The following is a 22,925-nucleotide window of genomic DNA, read 5'->3' as shown; positions in this document are numbered from 1 at the left end:
ATCTAGCATTAAAAGCCCCCAGCACTGAATATGCAGATAAGAAATAGAACACAGAAAACAGCAGAGAAATCTCAAAGTCTGGTACCTTAACATTTTTGGCTTGCTAATGCCCTGGGGGCTGCAGTCTCAATATTTACAATGTCTACCTCTACTAAAGAAGGCTAAATAACACTAAAAAAAAAGCAGTGTCTGGAAAAATAAATAAATTGGATTTAAAAATGAATTTGCCAATTATTAGGCTGCACATTGACACACACAATGCTAAAAACCCAAAACATGCACAAAACCTAGGAAGAATATAATCCAAATCTAACAATATATCTAAATATATAAAATATAAAAATATGGTGTGCTGGTAATGCTATATTTTAAGCTAAAATGAAAAATTTTTTTTCAGTTACACCATTTTTAAGTTTAAACATAAAATAATAAATCTTAATGATTTTCAGTCAAAAGAGTTACCAGTATCCGACTCAGCTTTCACAACAAAGATTATTAAGGGATCTTAAGCTGGCCATAGATGTTCTAAAAGTTCAGATCCTGATCGAGAGACTATGATCTTCTCGGTACAAATTTACCATCAACTAAAAAGACCAATTTGCCAGGAAAACAAAGGGGAGCTGCCTGCTTGGCCCTGCAAACATAGATAGATTGCACTGGGACCAACAAAGATTTTTTGACCTGGCCGATCAATTTCCTGACAGATGTCGGCCGAAAAATCCTAAAATGTAAGATCGTTCTTACACACAGCCATTTTTTCCTGCACTCCCCTGCATTGCGATTTCTTTTGTTCAGCCACAGGGGATCGCAGGAGTAGAGGCACTCAATTATTATGAAGGGGGCTGTACTCACACAGACGCATGTAAACGGCAAACGCAGGTTGGGACGCAGCATGTTGCATTTCACCTGCGTTTGGCGCATACATGCATCTGTACAGCCCCCTTCACAATAATGGAGTGTGTCTACCCCTGCGGCTGAACAGAAGAAAGTGCAACGCAGGGGAGTGCAGAAAAAAACGGCTGTGTGTATTATACATATTTATAAATCACCAAACTTGCTTATGACACTGCATGCATGCTTTTCATTGTACTTTGCAGAGTATGACAGACAATGCATGCACTTCATAATCAAAGAAGGATAATATTCTATTTCATCTGTTCGTATTATGTATGAATGACATCTCTATTCTAAATTAATAGAATGCCCATTTAGAATATATAGACTTACACATTAACATCTTGTAAGTATTCAGTGTTTATTTATTTTAAATGTGTAAGCACTATGATTAGAACTTTAGCCCTTATTGCTCATACCAGCTTTAAAAGTAAAATTAACGACAACAAAAAAAATCAAACCAGCTACAAACGCTACTGCCTACGTTGACATGATGAAATAAAGCACTAATAATTTATCAGATAATATTTTTTTTTTTATTTAGTGTTTAGTTTAAAGACATTCATTCAAAGGGTTAAGTTGTGGCTCATTATGCAATGGATGAATAGTGTTATCTTTCCCCTCCCCCAGCAGGCATCACAGGATTTCTACTTGAAAGATGGCATAAAAGGCCACATGCAGTAGCGTGGGGGAGGAAAACATCTGAACATTTTATAAGGGTACTACAGCCACAAGTCACATGGCTTTTTCTACAAGGCTAGAAATCTAATATTGGCTATATAAAGGGTTCTGCATTCTAAGATCTGCAATATTTACCATATATTTACAATGGAGCAGACAAAAATAAACCATTAATATAAACAGATAATTTGCGATCTAAAAAAGCAGGACAGAAAATTTTACATCAGTTTGTATGACTGTGTGGCTATGAGTTTTGATGCATGTTCTTAAATGGCTTTAATTTGAAATGTCATGTATAACGAAAACATGTTTTTATGAGGGGAAAAACAGGAAGGAAGCACAACCCCTACAAAACTTCTCATATATTGGTTTGTAGCAACAGGTTGCTGGTTATAATGGCCTCTGCAGTGCAATATTCTCTTTCAATTTTAATCGTATCCATTTTCCTTTGGGGTCTCAAGAATACCTCTGGTTACCTAGCAACACAAGCACCGAGAGGTCTCAAAAGCTCCACCTGACACTGCAGATCATGCAAGAACAGCATTTTCAGGTTGCTTAGCAACCTCTATATTATACAAGTGTTGGTTGATGTTCTACTAATATTTGCACATGCAAACTGAAGAAAAGGTTTAATTAGGAAAAAAACGGATTTCCTTTACCATATGTTGCCGTTTCAATGTTACCATAAAATAGGATACATCAACAGATAATATACAATTCAAGAATTTAAGGACGAGAGCTGCTCAGTCCCTGTAACATAAACACAGTTTTAATAAACAAAAATATTAAAAGAATGGAAAAAAGGAATATTCAAGAAATAATCTATGCCTTAGATGCATCAAAACACTAAAGGTGCTTAGTTAGGTTACTATTTCCACCAATCGGAATTATTGCAAATACCAATTACTGGGTTAAGGCCAAAATACATCCTGCACTGCAGCTGGATCTTAGTATATTATTACATTCTGCATCTGCTTCTCCTTGTTCACAACAAAAGCAAATCAGTCATATCAGCAGATATGTATAGGAGAAACAGCCAGAGCTCATTTGTTTCTTGTGCCAGCACCAAAAAATAGAACTACAGGAATGGGATCAGTTATCCGGAAACCCATTATGCGGAAATATCTGAAATATGGAAAGGCTGTCTCCCACCGACTCCATTTTATCCAAATCTCGATTTTTACAAATGATTCCCTTTTCCTCTGTTAAAAAAAAAAATAATTTGGTTTAATTAATGTTTACATGATTTTCTAGTAGATTTATGGTATGAAGATCCAAATTACAGAAAGGTCCCGAAAGCCCCAGGTCCTGAGCATTCTGGATAACAGGTCCCATACCTGTACAGTTATATGGCTAGCTTTCAGACATGGTAAAGAATGTATGTTGTTTTACAACTGTGGAGACAATATCAAAACGAAGGATAAAATGGGGTACACAGACAACAAAGTAATATAATACTGAACAGAATTGCTACCCATATCAACTTTTTTTCTGTAGTGGTAAATGGCAATATAGTGAAGAGTTAAGGAGATGTATAGTAAAGGGTACATGCCAACAGATGTTTTTAATTATTGGTGTGTTTTCAGGTTTTTCAAAACATACAAAACAAGAGTTAACTGTACCCACATCAACACTGAACACACACAAAAAAACCAATGGAGACATTGTTTCTACAGATTGGGTACATATGGACAACAAAAGGTCAATAAAACACGGATTGCAACCATACGGAGAGCAACAATTGGTAAAAAAAAATTAAAAAATTACATTATTTATACAATTTAAGTTATTTTCCTTTTTAAGGAAAACTATACCCCCACAATGAACACTTAAGCAACAGATAGTTTAAAGAATCTCACCAAACCGGTATATATATTTAAAGGGGAACTATCCGAAAGTGAAATATACACTTCAGCATACTGAAATAAGAAACTTTCTAAAAATCAATTAAAAATTCTGTACCATTTCTGAAAAAAATCAAGTTTATCTTCACTATTCCTCTCTCAGCATCTGTTTCTCCTCGTTCTGTCTTCAGTCAGGAGTTGGCTGTCAGATGAATGATCCAATATATCTTACAGGGGGGCTTCTTATGCCTAGAATATGTATTAGAGCTCCCTCTATTAAAACCACCAGAAATCATATCTCTCTACATGCTGAATTTGTGCAAAAGGCAGTTATTTTGTTAGATTTTGTTTGTAATTGTGGAATCAGTTATTTGAGTGAGCTCTAATACATCTGCTGGGGAAGGGAGTCCCCCAATGAGATATAATGGATCATTTATCTGACACCCATCTGCTGCATGTAGACAGAATGAAGAGAAACAGATGCTGAGAGAGGAATAGTGAATATAAAGTTGATTATTTCAGAAACAATGCAGAATTTTCAATTGATTGTATTTAGAAAGTAAATATTGCCCTTTACATCTCTTGCCTTGAACCACCATTTCGTGGTTTCAACACAAATGCTAAATTTTACTTATTTTAATTAAAACACATTTTAATTTATAAAAACATTGATATGTTAAAAAAATTACATACTAAACACACTGTTATGGCACAACAAAAATATAGAAGTGCTACATACACATTAGCAGAAAATAAATAGAATAAGATAGATATAGCAACATACAATACATGCCATTAAATGTGCTCAGTGAAAACATGTAGAATCTAGTGGTGTCTACTTACTACCTTGGCAGAAGTTATAAATTAAACTCCTATTTTTGTACACAAGGAAAGAGACCACTAAATTAAATAAAATTTGTCTTTACCCTACAAACTGTAGCAGCATTTTCTCAAAAACACTACTACAGTTAATATCAATTTGCAATGTAGAAATGGGGGGCAGCCATTAAAACTGAACAGAGAAAAAAGGCTAATGTTTACATAGCAGACAACAGAAACACCAGTATAATAGAATAGATATAGTACTATATAGAAGGATATTTAGGTGTCAAATTCATTCAAGACTCTCTACATGACTATAAATTGAAAACCTTGTGTAATAGCCTCCACTTACCCTGGTGGTCCAGTGGTGTTTCCTCTGGCATGCGGGGGGGCACCCACCACATGCGTCCTGTCTCTTGCAGCACCGGTTTCTCTATGGCGCGCGCGCTCCCATGCTTATGCGCAACGGCACAAAACTCAAACTATTTAATGGGGCCTTGTAGTTTACAGATTGCCCATTGTTAGGTTCTATTTGGAAAGTTCCTAGGTGCCTTCTCTAGTATAATCTTATCTGTTATTACTGGTTTTGACCCTTGCTTTGCCTGTGACTATGCTGATCTCTCCAATTAGGCTTTGCCTGTCCTCCGACTATTCTTCACTCTCCAATCCCGATTCTGGCCTGTCTGACTATTCTCTGCTTGTGCTGGCCTGGCCTGCGTGTTCCTGGTGGTGTTCTTCCTTCCAGTATTCTGGAGAGACGATCTTGCCCCTTTGCTTGTCCAGAACCGTTAGCTTAGCTCCTCTCTCAAATAAGACCTGGCGGCATCCAATTAGCCGAGGGCTCCTCCCGAGGTGGAAGGTGGCAGTTAGAGGCAGAAGTGAGAGTCAAGACCAGGGAGCTTAGCTTGGTTTCTGGATATAGGGTGCTGAACGTGACACCTTGATCATAAAATGTAATTTCTTGCCAAAACATAGTTCAGCAATAGTAACTCCCATATATATTTATATATTTGTGTGTGGAGAGTGAGCAGCTTCCTCACACCATGAACTTAAGAAACAGCAAGGCTGAATAGACAAACTGTTACCTGGCACTCAAGAAAACTAGTACAGCTGCATTTATATCACAAGACACTCTGGGGAAAAAAGTACCATGTCAATTCAGGGGTCCTCAACCTTCTTTACCCGTGAGCCACATTTAAATGTAAAAAAAAAAAAAAAAAAAAAAAAAAAAAGAGTTGTAGAGCAACACAAGCATGAAAAGTGTCAAATAAAGGCTGTTACTGGCTGTTTGGTAGTCCCTATATGGTAGCCTACAGGAGGCTCTGTTTGGCAGTGCACCTGGTTTTTATTCAACCAAAACTTGCCTCCAAGCCAGGAATTCAAAAATAAGGACCTGCTTTGATGCCACTGGGAGCAACATCACAGGGGGTAGGTGAGCAAAATGTTGCTTGCGAGCTACTGGTTGGGAAACACAGTCTTAATGCATTATGCAGGCTTCTAGTCAGTGCTGTACATTCGGTAAAATATTGGATGAACTACAATAAATTCATGGTGCAACTTAGGGTTGCCACCTTTTAGCCTGGTGTAGACTGGGCAGGGGGCCATAACACAAAGGGGGATGGGCTATGATTGACGGATCGCCATGTCAATTATAGGGAATCCTGCACGGTTTTCTTAATTTGGAAAACTGACCAGGCAGTTTTGACTCGGGCAGCCCTTTCAAAAAAACCGGGCTGTCCGGGTCAAAACCGGACCTTACTGCACAACTAAATAATCAAAAGCTCATGCTGAGGTAAGGAACGATAGAGTGCTTGCCTCCTCTTTGCAGCTCCAGCAAAAGGAGACTAGCACGGATTTAGTCATTTCCTAACTGGGTTGAATATCTGATCAACTAGGGTGCCCTTGGGGTGCTAGACTAAAAGCAAAGCCCAACTTTTCTTTTTTCTGTCTGAATAGTATGTAATAGTTAATGCAATTGTTATGCCCAAAGGTTGGCAAAAATAAGACATCCATCCTAACACAACAAATAATGAACTGCTAAAGAAACCGGTGATAAACTTTAACAGAAAATAGACTTCACAACCATTATGACAACATAGCAAAGTTAAGGACACTTGACACACTTGACAAACAGGAGTTCATAAAAAAATGTAAAAAAAACATACCTATCCCCCTTTGGTTTTCTTTTTTGAACGGTCTTTGCCTTGGGTCGTCTTTCACTTCCTAAACATGGGTTTCCTCCTGGGCCTGTTACCCGTAATGACTCAAACCCTTTGGAAGATTTCTTAAAGGTAAATTCTACTGGTTCTCCTTCTTTCAAGCTTCTAAATCCGTCCATGTACAGTTTGCTCTAAATTAAAATAATAAAAACAAAGATTAGATGAATTAAAAGTTATAGCACTGATTAATGGAAATGTAGCCTGATTATGTGTAGGGTTTATCTAATGCTTGTTACAAGTAACATGCAGTATGGTCTAAAAACATCCAACTTTTTTTTTTATTTTTTTCATTTTTAAAAAAGTTCTAACTCAATTGATAGACCATATTAAAAGGGGTTGTTTTTTCATTGCAATAAACATAAAAGCGCTTTGAAAAGATTGTTTTTCAAAAGTATGTACAAAAAAACAAAAAAAACATCTACACTGTGATTCAATGCTCTGTCACAATTACAATAATTTTATAGGCACTGTAATTAATTCACTTAACATCTTGTGCTCCTTTTTAAACAGTGTGAAATGTGTTGGTTTTTAACATCTATTACGGATTATGTCTATAAAGATTCTCATTTATCCAAGTCTATGAAGATTCTCATTTATCCAGGTCATAAATACAGAATCTAGTAGAGTTAAGTCAAAGGCAACATTTACAGTTTTTTCTTGAAAATGTTTCACCACTCATCCAAATGGCTTCTTCATTTCAACTGAATTGGTAGGGAATTCCCCGGCATTTAAACCTTTGAGGGCATAGGCAGCAGAAGATGGTTACGGCGGGGGGGGGCCCCAAGAAGAAGCATTCCCTTTGGACTCCACCCACTTTCCTGTGTGGTTTCACTACATTTTCCGGAAAATCAAACCATAGCATTGGGGGGGGGGGAAATTTGCTTAACGTTTTGCACTGCAGGAAGAGGGTATTAATACAAGTTTAACTGAGATCGTTGAATTCTGGCACTACAAGCACATTATGGGGAAAAGGATTCTGTAATCTAAAGTACATTACATGCAGAGACAGCGAGGTACTCAAAAGACATACAAAGGAGCAGTAGGTACTGATCTCCCCTAACATAATATAGAGAAGGCACCACAAGCACTATAAAGTACATTATATTGTAAGAAGCAGAGGGCACTGGTACACCAAATACAAACATAGAGAGCAATGGACAATGGCACCACAAGCAATACGATATAGAGAATACTGGCAGACCAAGCACAATATACAATAAAACAAAGTGGGTATAAGTACAAGAATGCATTTTATAGTAAGAATCAGTGAACACAGGCACTCCAAGCCTATAAATTCTAGCACCTCCAGATGCATTGCCTCACTCTATTGCTCTGCCAAAATGCAAGGTATGAGGAGCTGTAGGCCTGGAGCATTGTGTAACCTTTAGTAGGGAAAGCCATGCAGTAACTGACTGCATTAGTAATGTGAAAAATTCAAATATCTCTCACTACATGGATCCCTTTTCTGCTAGTTAGACAGCAATGTTATATTATAATGGGACAGTTGTACACATTCTCCAATCCCACTGCATCAGCATAATAATTATACAGTATATAAACATAGTAATTTAGGTTGAAAAAAAGACACGTCTAGTCTTTTGGCCTAAGTAAAACCTATCTAACTTCTAGCTGATACAAAGGAAGGAGAAAAACCCCTTGTAAAGCTTCTCCAATTTGCTTCAAAAAATTTCTTCCCAACTCCAAGATGCAATTGGACCATTTTCTGGATTAACTTTGTACTAAGATCTTTAACCCTGTATCTGTATACCCCCCCCCCAACCTAGAAAGCAGGATGGCACAGTAGAATTCCATGTATAAATACCCCTAGAAATCATAGCAGAATGGCAACTTAATTTATAAATACCCCCAGAATTCATAGCAGAATGGTAATTCCATGTATAAATACCCCCAGAATTGATAGTAAGATGGAACAGGTGTAATTCCATGTATAAATACCCCCAGAATTGATAGTAAGATGGCACAGGTGCAATTCCATGTATAAATGCCCCCAGAATAAATAGTAGAATGGCACAGGCGCAATTCCATGTATAAATGCCCCCAGAATTTATAGCAGGATGGCACAGGTGCAATTCCATGTATAAATACCCCTAGAATTGATAGTTGGATGACACAGGCGTAATTCCATGTATAAATATCCCCAGAATTTATAGTAGGATGGCACAGGCACAATTCCATGTATAAATACCCCCAGAATAGATAATAAAATGGCACAGGCGCAATTCCATGTATAAATGCCCCCAGAATAGATAGTAGAATGGCACAGGCGCAATTCCATGTATAAATGCCCCCAGAATTGATAGTAAGATGGCACAGCCGTAATTCCATGTATAAATGCCCCCAGAATTTATAGTAGGTTGGCACAGGCATAATTCCATGTACAAATACCCTCAGAATTGATAATAGGATGGCACAGGCGAAATTCCTTGTATAAATGCCCCCAGAATAGACAGTAGAATGGCACTGGTGCAATTCCATGTATAAATACCCCCAGAATAGATAGTAGGATGACACAGGCGCAATTCCATGTATAAATGCCCCCAGAATAGATAGTAGAATGGCACAGGCGCAACTACATATATAAATACCCCTAGAATAGATTGTAGGATGGCGCAGGTGCAAATCCATGTATAAATGCGCCCAGAATTGATAGTAGGATGGCACAGGCACAATTCCATGTATAAATACCCCCAGAATAGATCGTAGGATGGCACAGGCGCAATTCCATGTATAAATGCCCCCAGAATTGATAGTAGGATGGCACAGGCACAATTCCATGTATAAATACCCCCAGAATAGATAGTAGAATGGCACAGGCGCAATTCCATGTATAAATGCGTAAGATGCGTAAAATGTGTAAGAGGCCTTAAGCATTATTGTCACTACTGCAAATACAGTTCAGCTGAATGCAATAAAGACAACTAGCAAACTAGCCTTCATGGGAGAGTAGCAGTTTGAACACCACTTCTTCTGGAACAAAACAAGTTTAAATGTTTAGAATGGAACACATAATCCAGGAATTTCACTGATGAAAAATGAAAAAAAAAGTCTTGTTTACTATTGTTTTAATTGCAGTTGGAGCATTTATGTGAGAGGACGTCCACATAACAGATTAAAGACAATTTATAAAGCTTGCAGTTAAACACTGTGGTGGAATTATTCAATTTTAACAATTTTTCACCTATTGTTGAGCCTGTATGGGAGTGGTAGGATGAAGAAGGTGACGGTGTGCAAAAGAAGGGAAGGAGAAAGAGGCTGTATGCAGACAGGGTGAGGATGAAGAAAGTCTGTGACAGGGTTGGAATGGAGAAGGAGATAGAGCACAGGAGAGTAAGGATGGGAAATGGGGTGCTGTGTGCAAGAAAGAAAGAATTGGAAAATAATGCTGATTGCAGGGAAGAGAGGGAATGAGGCCGAGTGTAAGAAAGGGAGGATATAGAAAAAGACAGCGTGAAGGGAACAGCAAAATGGGGGAGGAAGCGTGCATGCGTGTTGCGAGTATGGCAAAATAGTCTGTGTGCCAGAGGGGTGATGCTTGCAAAAGATGGCAGGGATAAGAAAGAAAGTTTAGTGTTTAGTGGTTAAAGGGATACTGTCATGGGAAAAATCAGTTAATGCTGCTCCAGCAGAATTCTGCACTGAAATCCATTTCTCAAAAGAGCAAACAGATTTTTTTATTTTCAATTTTGAAATCCGACATGGGGCTAGACATATTGTCAATTTCCCAGCTGCCCCAAGTCATGTGACTTATGGTCACTCTTTACTGATGTACTGCAAGTTGCAGTGACATCACGCCCTCCCTTTTTCCCCCCCAGCAGCCAAACAAAAGAACAATGGGAAGGTAACCAGATAACAGCTCCCTAACACACGATAACAGCTGCCTGGTAGATCTAAGAACAACACTCAATAGTAAAAACCCATGTCCCACTGAGACACATTCAGTTACATTGAGAAGGAAAAACAGCAGCCTGCCAGAAAGAATTTCTCTCCTAAAGTGCAGGCACAAGTCACATGACCAGGGACAGGGGCAGCTGGGAAATTGACAAAATGTCTAGCCCCATGTCAGATTTCAAAATTGAGTATAAAAAAATCTGTTTGCTCTTTTGAGAAATGGATTTCAGTGCAGAATTCTGATGGAGTAGCACGATTAACTGATGCGTTTTGAAAAAAAAAACATGTTCTCCGATGACAGGATCCCTTTAACGAAATGTACAGAGTCCATTTCCATTAATGCAAAAACTTAAAATTTATTTACGATTGTGCTACTGGCATGCCTGGGTTTAATGCAATGGAGAATCATCTTCTGCTGTGGGTGTTACTGGGTAATCTAGGCAATAAAATAGAGTTCACAGACTATAGTGGTATTAGTAGCATATCGGTGATAATACAATGAGCAAACTGTGTTACTGGCAAATCTGGTGTTAATTTACTACAATGAATTGTCTGAGCCACATGAGGTATCCGCAGTTCTTTAACTTTTGGCCCATTAGCTGCTGCCGAGTCACAGGTAGTAACATAGCTTGCTATATGGATTTTTAAATAATTACATCCACCTTACATATTTTAAGCAACAGGAAAAAATACATTACTCGCATATGTTTATAAGACACTTTTTTCAGAAACACAACTTTTCCTTTACAAGACTGCAGACTTTTTTCCCCAACTTGGCATGTCTGTATAAATCAGTGGGAGCTGCTATACTAAAATTGCTTGAAATTCATCATTTACAAAACCACACCATTTATGTTAAAAAGTGTACTTGTATTTTTCTATGGAAAATGCTTCAGTCATAGCATAAAATAAATAGTTAGAGTGTCGGCCTTGGGTCCAATATTTTCTATTGGGCCACTAGCACCATGAGACCTCGGTCCTCAGAATAAAAATAAAACAAAACTGCAATTTTCATGGCAAAAAAGCAAACTTTACAAGGAGACATTTGGAATCAATGCACTGTTTTGTTCTGTATAATTTTCATGGCAAAAAGCAAACTTTAAAATGAGACATTTGGTGAACAAGAGATCTAGTTAAGGCAGATTTCTTTCTATATGGTTTAGGGTTACATGAATGCTATTGAGCCTAGCATATTAACACTATCTGAGAAGTAACATTGATCATCTCCAAAATAAATGGGGGCCCACTTAATCACATCATATCTGTCTTCATGAAAGCTGAAACATGTCATATCTGTATGTATAAAACCATTAAAAAAAAAAATAAAAAAAAAGTTGCCCCATCCACAATATGAAAAATATTTAACACATCTACAAATGCAAAACTATGGACTTTTTACAGTGTGAAAATTACAAATGTTTCTCAAAATCTCTCAATGATTTGCTTTTTTTTCTTCTTTTTTTTTAGACAAATCAAATGTGTTGTCCTATACTATACTTAGCTTTGAATAGATTATCTATCAATTTGACTATTGGTTTTTTATAATACATGGGGCAGGGCCAACACTTGTTACAATCAGCCATTATTAGCCCACAATAAAAGGCTTCATGCAGGAATCATCACATAAACTGTGGTTCGTAAGTGGTCTATACAGGTACCGATAAAACTGCATAAATCAAAGTTTCATATAATTCTGTGCAGATTATCTAAATCAATATTTTTGTGCTCTGGATATCATCATACTTTGGACTGTACATGGTGCTTTAGCAGATAACAGAAGCTGCAACTGTTCCAGCTGTCGGCTGGCCCGGGTCATTTTGCTGCAATTCTAATAAATAGAATTGTTCATAACTGCTGCCCTTTAAAAATGAAGTGGTGTCAACAAGTTATGACCAAGTATAAAAATGTAATGTAATAGACTTATAGATTATATATATATATATATATATATATATATATATATATATATATATATATATATATATATATATATATATTAGATTAACAAAAAAGTTTCCTGGGTCTCTACAATGCAATCTGCTCATATGACTACTAAAATATAAAAAATACTAAAATAATGTGAGCATTTGCTTAAATGCCTGGTGGTGGCAGTTATCCTCCAAATGTTCTGGAACATGTTATACATCATGACTGGGGTTCTCTGCCAGCCCAAGGCAACCACTGCCCCCTGCAAGGAAGATCTGTGCCTCACTTGATGTCCCCAGTAGTGCCCCATCTCACAAAATACAGTGAATATAGCTGATTAATACATAATTAAAGGGCATCTATTGGCAAAAAACATTTTTCCTCAACCAAAGGTGCAGGCTTATAAAGCCCGCACTCTGGTTCGGGGTAATCGTTTTTGTTTTTTTTGTTTTTTTTTAATTGCCACTGGCAACAGGTACATGCGGTCATGTTGGGGCAAATGCATGTGCATAATGAGCAAACACTGTGACTTACTCATTATGCGCATGTGCTATGCATGACATGGCCACTTGCACCTGCGCATAACGAGCAATTCGGGGCAGATTTTAATTATGCGCATGCGAGTGACAGGACATGGCTGCTTGCACCGGTTGGTCCCATAGACGCACAGATAACATCGTACAATACAAATTTTCAGGACTGTTATACTATATATATAACAGAAACTTTACAGGTTACAGGCAAGTAATTACAACTGTATAAGGGTATGCACCCTGTGTCATTTGTAAGCCTTAGAAGACAATACTTTTATACAAATTCCTGCAGATTAGTGTTTACCCCAGCATATGCCCTAGAGTTTAAAATAAGTGCAGTGTCATAAATATAAGGTTTCTTAGACACCACCGAGTGACAATCACTCTTTGGTTGGTGTGCCTCCTTTAAAAAATGCAGATCACCTTGCCATTTTTTCCCCAATGCCAGGTATGCCCTGCATCCATTTAAGATGGGCACATGAGCAGTATATTAAGAGCCTAAAACAGCCCTATACATAATATATGCCATCACAGAGATGGAAATTGCTACCAAAAGCAGTGACAGGCAATTTTGTGTGTTTTAACATCCACCAACAATACTGCCCAACACGATAGGATTGTTAACTCTGCTGGTGATAATGATGATAAGCAATCTCTGCATTACCTTACTAAATGATAATTAAAATATGTACATATAATAATAAGTATTATAATAGTAATATAGTAATTATATGGACATCATTTTATTGTTCTAACTTCAAACTAAACGTGAAAACCTCAACAATATAAGATGATATAGTAGAATATGTCACAGATTTGTGTTTTGGTCAATGTGTTACATCAGCTTTCTGTTACTTCATCACAAGGTTTCACAAAGTCCATAATCTGAAATCCCATTTATATTGCCACTGAAATGTGCTAAAAATTAAATATCAGGCTTCATTAAGTGCTGTAAATTTTTATTTTCCATTAAATGAAAGCTGAAAATAATTGTCCACCATAATTAAAATTATACACAGTAAGATTAAAGTAAAAAAATTAAATTAAAACATAGTTTTAACATTAAATGAAAACAAAACAAATAAACTTGGTGAAAATTAATAACGATGTTTAGCTGCAGTAAAAAAAGAAGTTTGTTGTAAAACAAAAGTCTGATGAAATGTCAACCTCGGTTAACCTGCAAACAAACCGTTTTAACCGGGAAAATATGGAATAAATGTGGATACATCAGTATTAATATTATTGGCTAGGCTTCACAAAAGAACATGCCTCCGCTAAAATAGAACACTGACAAAATGTGTTTTAAATCTGCATGATCAATGCTTATGTTACAGATCATTGGTGAACCAAGAGACAAATTGGTTTCAGATTTTGTAGTGATAAATAAAGGTTGGCAGGGAATCATACATACTATATATTATGCCTGCACACAACTAAAGTCTAACTCATAGGATTGCATAATTTGCAAATAAATATCATAATTTAACATGCTTTTTTCTAGCAGGTTTGAACAACCTTCAAATTGATGTAAATTTTAGCTACAAGAGGAACATAGAAATAGTCCATGAATTTTGGATGAGATAACTTTCTGTTAAAGAATAAACGAATATGTATTTTTTGACCTCTTGGCATAAGAACAGTATCAAATTTTGGAATTAACCTTATAGCTGCCATTAAACACCAACATTTGATCTTGAAAGTGAAGTAAAATAAACAAATACATGCAACCAAGTTTTAAATACATACTGCCAAAAGCAAGTCAAATCACCCTGCTTTTAAGGGCTAATCTACACGATGCGTCTTCTTGAGATCCGACGCACTGAGAGGAAGCGCATACGAGGAGACGGATGCAACGAATATAAGGTAAGTAATAGAACTGTTGGATGCTTGTCAATGCGTGCATCCGACAACACTACCGTCGGATGAAGATGCAACGTGTATCATTCGCATCAGACAGTCGTGTCAGATGCACGCATCGACAAGCTCCAACATTTCTATTACTTACCTTATATTCGCCGCATCCATCTCATTGCATGCGCTTCCTCACAGCGAGTCAAATCTCAAGAAGATGCATCATGTGGTTCAGCCCTTTATAGTAAATTTCTGTTCAGAACAATGCAGGAGAACAAACACTTGCGCAATTAATTTGTACTTAATTATATGTTCCATGATTTTATTAACGTAATGTGAAAGTGATAAAATCCAAAACCAGTTTGTCTGCACACATGCAAAGAATCAGTATAACTATGTTTCTTTTTAGCGTGGGAGTATTCCAATAACAATTGCTTATTACAAAGAGGAAAGCAGAATTTACTTGTAGTTATTAATAACATTTCAAAGTAAAGACAGTATTGGCTACACACTGGCTTGAAAAATAAGATAATATTATACTACAAGTTAATGCTTCTTACATGAATAAACAAGAACATAGTAACAGGTTTTCTAGTCAACTGACATAGCATAATCTTATTTCAAATGCATGCCAAAAATAAATCCTGAATAAATGTATTTATCATTGTAAATTTTATTTTAGGTTAAAATCCTAGGTTATCTTTACCAAAATATGCCCTCTTGTGTAAATGAGCATTATGCCTTAAATACAGTATGTTTAATGCATAGGATATGTTACAGCTCTTTAAAAATTGTAAAAATGTTGATCACCTCAGTTTTCTAGAAAGAATCCCAGCCCCCATATGGAGCTTGGTGGGTGGGGTGGGACGGGTGGTACCCCTCCCCCTCCCCCACTGTAGTTGCCATGCGAGTTCTGAGAAAATATGGTAACGTTCACTACCCTCAAAAAAACAGAGAGCTAGAATGACATGGAATTAAACAGGAACAAACCACTTTAGATGACCGCAATGATAGCTCATTTACACCAGTATCTTATTATTTATTACTACTAAATGTTTGCTTTTAGTATAAAGAGTGAAAAATATAGGCATCCAAAATTAGTCTTACTTGAAACTGCAAGCGTACTATATGATGTGTTCATGAAAAAGAGAAGTGCATCGGTTTTCAAATTAGAATATACATGAGTTATCATACATACAGGCGCACACACCAATACACATGACTACTATAATAAACAGATGCATACAATAGCAGAAAGGCATTGGAGAAGAAAACACTACAGTAGGTCTTGAATTAGGGCTGTAAAGAACACCCATGAATTTTTTAAAAGATGGGTGGAATTATGTTGCAGAAGAGTTTTTACAGCGAAAGACATTTGTTGTTGCCTGAATCATTCGATGATTCATTCACCTTTAGTGACTCACTGAAAGAAGTCACATGATCAGAACAGTGAAACAGAAAGAATTGTTTTCCTTCCTTTCTGAAAAGGAAAACATTTTTGTGGGGAAAAACATGGTACTATCTATCTGCACAAGGCCACTCGTGGGTGGCACGTATAACATACCCCCTTCAATTAACCTTATTAGACAAGCATCAAATTTAAAAGCTGCATTCTTCTCCCAACAGTTAGTGAACCAAGGTCCATTTCATTAGGATAACCAGTTTTAAAAGACTAGGCTTAAGACAACATTTTTAAGAAGGGTGGTCTACCAATTGTAGGGTTTTTTTTATATTACAGGTTTGTTTCTCCTTTAAAGGAGAAGGAAAGCTACCGAAGCAGTATATTGACAATAGATTAGCCACAAAAGTGCAAGCTATAAAGTTGGCCATAGACACCAAGATCTGATCGTACGAATCGAGCATTCGTACGATTTTCGAACCGTGTGTGGAGAGTCCCGACATTTTTCGTCCGTCGGAGATCGGTCGCTTGGTCGATCGGACAGGTTATAATATCTCTGCATGTATTGCCGATCATACAATTTTCAGAGGGAGACTGTCACTAGCTTTTGTCATCGGCTGATGTTCTTTTCTACTTTATTTGATCGGAATGGTTGGTGGCGGGTCGGGAGATGGGGAAGTCCAATCGCTCGATGATTCGTACGATCGGATCTTTGCGTCTATGGCCAGCTTTAGACTATTTTAAGTCTGCAGAAAGCTTTACCATACAGAGTAAACAGCTCTATAAGCTCTCCATTTGTTTAAGATAGCAGCTGCCATATTAGTTTGGTGTGACATCACTTTCTGCCACAGTCTCTCCCTGCTCACCTGCAGGGGGGGGGCAAGGGAGGGGGAGAGAGGAGCAAACTGAGCATGTTCAAACCCTAGCCCTGGAGGTTTATGCTGAAAACAGAAAGTCTGATACAGAAGCCAATGTATACAATAGAGAAGAAAAGAAATGTGGCATTTTCTTTTGACAGAGAACTCAGAGCAGCATGGTTTACTGGTGTATTTATATAGACCTATATAGAAGGGGTGGTACACCTTCAAACAACTAGTTGTTTTTAGATAGATCACCATAAATAATGACTATTTCCAATGACTTTCTATTTTCTATATGTGACCGTTTTTCTAATATCGAAGTGTAAAGTGTCTTTTTTAACCTTCTGAAGCAGCCATGGGAGAGGGGATCACCGACCATGTAAACTGTTCTAAAATGGATACATTTAGTTGATACATTTCTTATTTTTGTCCCTGCTGAGCAGAATTTCTGGGTTTCATTACAGACAGCTGTTAGAACTGATACAATAGTTGCTAATACTCCAGAGATGCTCCTGAGAAATGTATCAACTAAATGTTGCAAAATTGTAACAGTTCAAGAGTACACCTGAATTACTGAGCTGCCAGACTCAAACACCAGAGACATTCAACTTTTTAGATTTTGGAAAAACAGTAAAAAATAAATAATGGAAAGTAATTGGGAAAAGTCTTTATTTCTGGAGAACAATCTAAAAATAACTGAATTGAAAAAAAGTGTTTGGAAGGTGAACAGCCCCTTTAATTAATTTTAGCCTTTCCTTTTCCTTTAAACCTGAACTTCCCTGTGTTCTGTTTGAAAGCATTCAGCCGCAGGGGACCAGAGGAAGTAACGCATCTTATTCTTTGAAAGGGGTCCATACTGACACAGGAGCATGAAAGAGCCAAACGCAGATGGAACACAGCATGCTTCTGCACTTATATGCGCCTGTGTCAGAACGTGCCCATAAGCAAGAGTTGGGTGCATTTCTTCCTGCGTTCTCCTGCGGCTGAGCGCTTTGAAGCAGACGAGTGCAGGTTTAAACACTGTATACAAGCATGTGTACAAGCTCTTAATCATGAATACCACCCCTGTCCACTTTTACATGATATACACTGCAGAAGCCAAATGAATACATAAAAAGGAGAATGCAAGGACTACAGTGGACCCAAGGTTCTGAACTGCTGTATGCTGCGGTTTAAATTATTAGGGATAAAGGCATAACCAAGTCTAGTTGGCCTTGTCTAAGATGTATATAGGTATGGGAACCATTAACTGGAAACCGCTTATCAGAAAGGCCATCTCCCATAAACTCCATTTTATCCAAATAATTCACATATCTAAAAATGGATTTCCTTTTTCTCTATAATAAAACAGAGTACAATACATTGTTTTACAATTATTTGATCCAAACTAAGATATAATTAATCCTTATTTGAAGCAATGGGTTCATTTAATATTTACCTGATATTCTCCTGGACTTAAGGTATAAAGATCCAAATTACAGAAAAATCGGTTATCCAGTCCCCAGCATTCTCAATAACAGGTTCCATACCTGTACTACATGTTTTATATTGTTCTGTAAACATTTTGATGCAATCAATACACAACTAGCAACATCAATGCTGATAATTGTCTATCAATAAATGTACACACATGGCACACTAATCCATTTTAAAAAATGGATATTAGAAAGTATGAATTAAAACGGATATCAATTAAATGAAAACACAAACTGAACTGGGAAATTTTAAAGGATCATTTAAAAATAAATGTTAATTAAAAATAAAAGCTATTAAACACTTCCATGCACCTAATTACATGCATCGCCTTACTGAAAGCGATTCCAAAAAATAATGAATAAGGTGTTTAGATGTTTAGCGCTTGCAGAACAGCTGGTAGCCAAACTATACACTACAACTCCCAGCATCTTATTCAGTCATCTGAATAACTACTTATTCAAAAACATATAAAAGTGCTAAATTGTAAAAATGCTAAAGTGTATTAAAACCACTTTTTTTGTTATCTTTCAAAATATGTAGTATGTGCTATAAGTAAACTATACCACAGATCAGGTAAGCATTTTACTCTTGCAGTTATGCTGAGGATGTTAGAAGCTAACCACTATGTGGAAACTTGGGTGTAAAAAATACCCAAGGAAACAGTATTCTGGGAATAACTATGGCCCCACTAGCCTGGTTTGATCAAGAGTTTCTGCAACCTGAGCCAAAGGGTGCAAATTCCTCTCATTCAAAATTCTTCAATGGGGGGAGGAACATTAACTCTTTCTCTACTTAAGCTAGATTTCCTGATCTGCCTACCTGCTCAAACCAAGCAGCAATAGGATTTTGGTGTAATAGTTTATTTTTATCATCATCATTTATTTATATAGAGTCAACAAGTTACACAGTGCTTTACGTTAGTATCAAGCTTGTAATGCAGGTTTTATTTTCAATTCAACGTCATAAAAAATTAATATTCAATTTACGACAAATTAAAATAGTTAAATTAGCAAATGAAGCACCTTGTCGTGAAACATTGCACATCTTGGTTTCAGAATAATTTGCAATAATGGTAGGGGAAACAGATTATAACCCTAATTAAACACAACACAACACGTTTAAAAAGAGACTGTCTGAAAGTGGATTAATAGTTAGGGGTTCATTCAGCATTGTTTATTTTGTCTGGTAACCAAGTTAAACAGTATAAAACTGCAGCAAATTAAGATTTTTCTGTGTGAATGTATAAAAAGAACCATAAATGGAAAACACATTACATTCACAGGTTGCAGATAAATATATCTTAATACAAAAATGATAACCATTGTATTATCAGGAAGAGAAATTAATGCTAAAAAAATACAGAACAGTAATTTTTATTGCTGCTAAATCTTTATGCATTAGCAGCAGCCATGTCAACAAGGTCTTAGAAATTAGCTTTAAATCGTCTACTATTTTCAAAAAAATGTTTATACTGTGAGACAAAATAAATAATATAATGATGTAACAATCAAAAGTTGACTGAAGTTTGTGCTGGACCTGGGGTTTTCCAAATATAGGATCTAGTAAAATTAAAATACTCAATAGGATTGTTTTGCTTCAAATAAGGATTAATTGTATCTTGGTTGGGATCAAGTACAAGGCACAGTTTTATAACTATGGAGAAAAAGGAAATTGTTTTTAAAACCTGGCAGAGTCTATGGGAGTCAGACTTTCTTATAAATCAGAGCTTTCTGGAAAACAGGTTTCCAGGTAACAGATCCCAAAATGTATTAAATGAAAGCTGCTACAATGTGTAAAACATGAAAAAAATAAGATTAAATTCAAATCTGTAAAATTAAATCCAGATAAGCAATCAAGAAAATGTTTTAGAAATGCTTTCCTGCACAGAACTTCAAAACAATCCTCAATAATAGCAGGTGAAATATTCAACTAGGCAAGTTGACATGTGACCCGACAGTCTCAGGATGTTCTTTTAAAACTGATACGAGGAAGACGAATGCTGTTCTTGAATTTTTAATACAAATCAAGGGGGATATTTATAAAGGTTTGAGTTCGATTTTTTTTTGCACAAAAGCTCACAAACTCAAATTATATTTTCAAAATCTACATCTTAATATTATCTTTAAAAATAGCCCCTTTATTAGAGCTCCCTATAGATGTTCACTGGTCCCTGTTTCAAATGAGGGGTGGGAGTATCCTAATGGTCCCTGCCAGAAGCACAGTAGGAGGGGGACAGCCAATCACAGTCCCATTCATATTAACAGGAAACACTTAGGAGCAGATTTACCAAAGGTCGAGGTGAATTTTCGAATGAAAAAAAATTAGAATATCGAGCTATTCTTTGTGTAATTCGACTAGGGAATAGTCAAAATTCGATTGTAAAAAAAAAAAAAAATATTGAAAATTTGAATATTGAAATTTATCATGTAAAAATTCAACTTTAACCATTCGCCATCTAAAACCTGCCGAATTGCTGTTTTAGCCTATGGGGGACCTCCTAGAACCTATTTGGAGTCAATTGGTGGACTTTGAAAAATCTATGTTTTTTTTATAGGAAAACCTTTGAATCGATTTCGATCGAAGAGCTATTCCTTTGATTCGAATTTGGCCAAATACGGACCTAATTTCGGTTGGTCTTTTTGAATTTGAATTTCGAAGTTTTTTTAATTCGAAATTCAATCCTTGATAAATATGTCCCTTAGAGGTGACGGATGAGAGTTGACTGCTTTAAAAACTGAAAATTACAAACTTCATGACCTTGCCAGCTTTCAGATGCTGAATTTTTACATTCAAGTTTTTCAGTTCAGTTGTTTTCAGATTGTTCCCCAGAAATAAAGACTTTTTTCAATTACTTTCCATTATTTATATTTTACTGTTTTTCCAAAATCTAAGTTTAAAGTTTGAATGTTCCGGTCTCTGGTGTTTCAGTCTGGTAGTAATTCAGGTGCAGACCCTAAACTGTTACAATTTTGTAACATTTAGTTGATACATTTCTCAGCAGCATCGCTGGAATATTAGCAACTACTATATCAATTCTAACAGCGGTCTGTAATGAAACACAGAGACTTTACTCAGCAAGGACAAGGATAAGAAATGTATCAACTTAGAACAGTTTACAGGGTTGGCGACCCCCTTCCAGAGCTGCTTCAGAAGGTGAAAAATGACACTTTAACTTCAATATTAGAAAAACGGTGACACATAAAAAATAGAAAGTAATTGGAAAAAGTTATTTCTGGTGATCTACCTGAAAACAACTAGTTGTTTGAAGGTGAACTACCCATTTAAGGTGGCCATATACCTAAAGATCTTTGCATGATATGGTTGTCTATGCCCTGAACCATATAGGCTGATACAAAATTTTTGGGCCTTGAAGAGGACCACATCAACAAGTCGATGCAGATATCCGTTGGCGAGGAAATCAGGGAAGGCCCATACAATGGCAGATAAGCTGCAGACTTAGTCTAAAGGTGCCATTATCTGGAGCTTAAATCTGCCTGTGAATGTCCAGCTTTAGACATTAAAACAGTTGGTTTGTCTTGCCCTGAATGTACCACGCAGAGTTAAACATAATTTTTTTTTTTACATACCCCAATTTTACTTTTCCCCAGCATTTTACAGCTTTTTGATGGTCCCAATAAAGAATACATTTCCCTGATTTTACACTATGGTTTTTCTGGCCACTGAAAACTGTATAGACAATAAAAATAACTTCTGTTCACTTTAAAACAAAACAAGGGGGCTCATTTATCAACACTGGGCAAATTTGCCCATGGGCAGTTACCTATAGCAACTAATCAGTGATTAGCTTTTTGAAGCCAGCTGCAAGTAAAACAATCAATGCAGCAATTTGATTGGTTGCCATGGGTTACTGCCCATGGGCAAATTTGCCCAGTGTTGATAAATGACCCCCATTGACTACAAATAAATAACTAAAAAAAAATAAAAACGTATTGACTTGCTCAGGGGTTTATAATAGTATGCCAAATATGCATCAGGACAATAAACAAACATTATATAAATAGCTAAAGGGTATAGTATCCAATAATTTCATTCAAGAAATAATCCACACTGGACTTTCCTATAAATTCTAAATCTATACTTCTGTTAAGTATACAAACTTTATGTCTAGCTTACAATCAATGTGGTTTCTGGTTACTAGGGTACATGTCCCAAGAACCATGTAGGATTTTAAAATCTAAGCTAAAGGCAGGCTAGAGAAAAATAGAAAATTGTGGATTGTTAGACAATTCCTCATCTCTTTACTGTTCAATCAAACATATCATAAAATGGCACTATGTGGCAGATTTATCAAGGGTCGAAGTTAAAATTTGAATTTTGAGGTTTTTTATGGCCAAAACCGTCAAATTTGACTAGGGAATTGTAAAAATTGTTTGAGTTTGTTTAAAAATTCAATTAGAGTTTTTGGGTTGATCCTATTCACACGAGTTTTAAAAATTCAATTTTTTTAATAAATTTCGATTGTTGAATTTTGAGTTCATGGGAGTTTATGG

The 22,925-nt window shown here is 36.4% G+C and overlaps 1 protein-coding gene across 1 annotated transcript in view; it reads right to left on the bottom strand.

The window, feature by feature from the left end:
• Window positions 1-22,925, bottom strand: part of lin28b.S (lin-28 homolog B S homeolog) — a 58,781-nt gene that overhangs the window by 22,872 nt on the left and 12,984 nt on the right. Inside the window, exon 3 of the mRNA XM_018265415.2 lies at window positions 6,407-6,591. Within this exon, the coding sequence (XP_018120904.1) occupies window positions 6,407-6,591 (185 nt within the window). The remainder of the gene's footprint in view (window positions 1-6,406; window positions 6,592-22,925) is intronic.

Source organism: Xenopus laevis, chromosome 5S (genome assembly GCF_017654675.1).
Source record: "Xenopus laevis strain J_2021 chromosome 5S, Xenopus_laevis_v10.1, whole genome shotgun sequence".
Taxonomy (NCBI): Eukaryota; Metazoa; Chordata; class Amphibia; order Anura; family Pipidae; genus Xenopus; species Xenopus laevis.
This window is presented reverse-complemented; position numbering and strand designations above follow the sequence as displayed.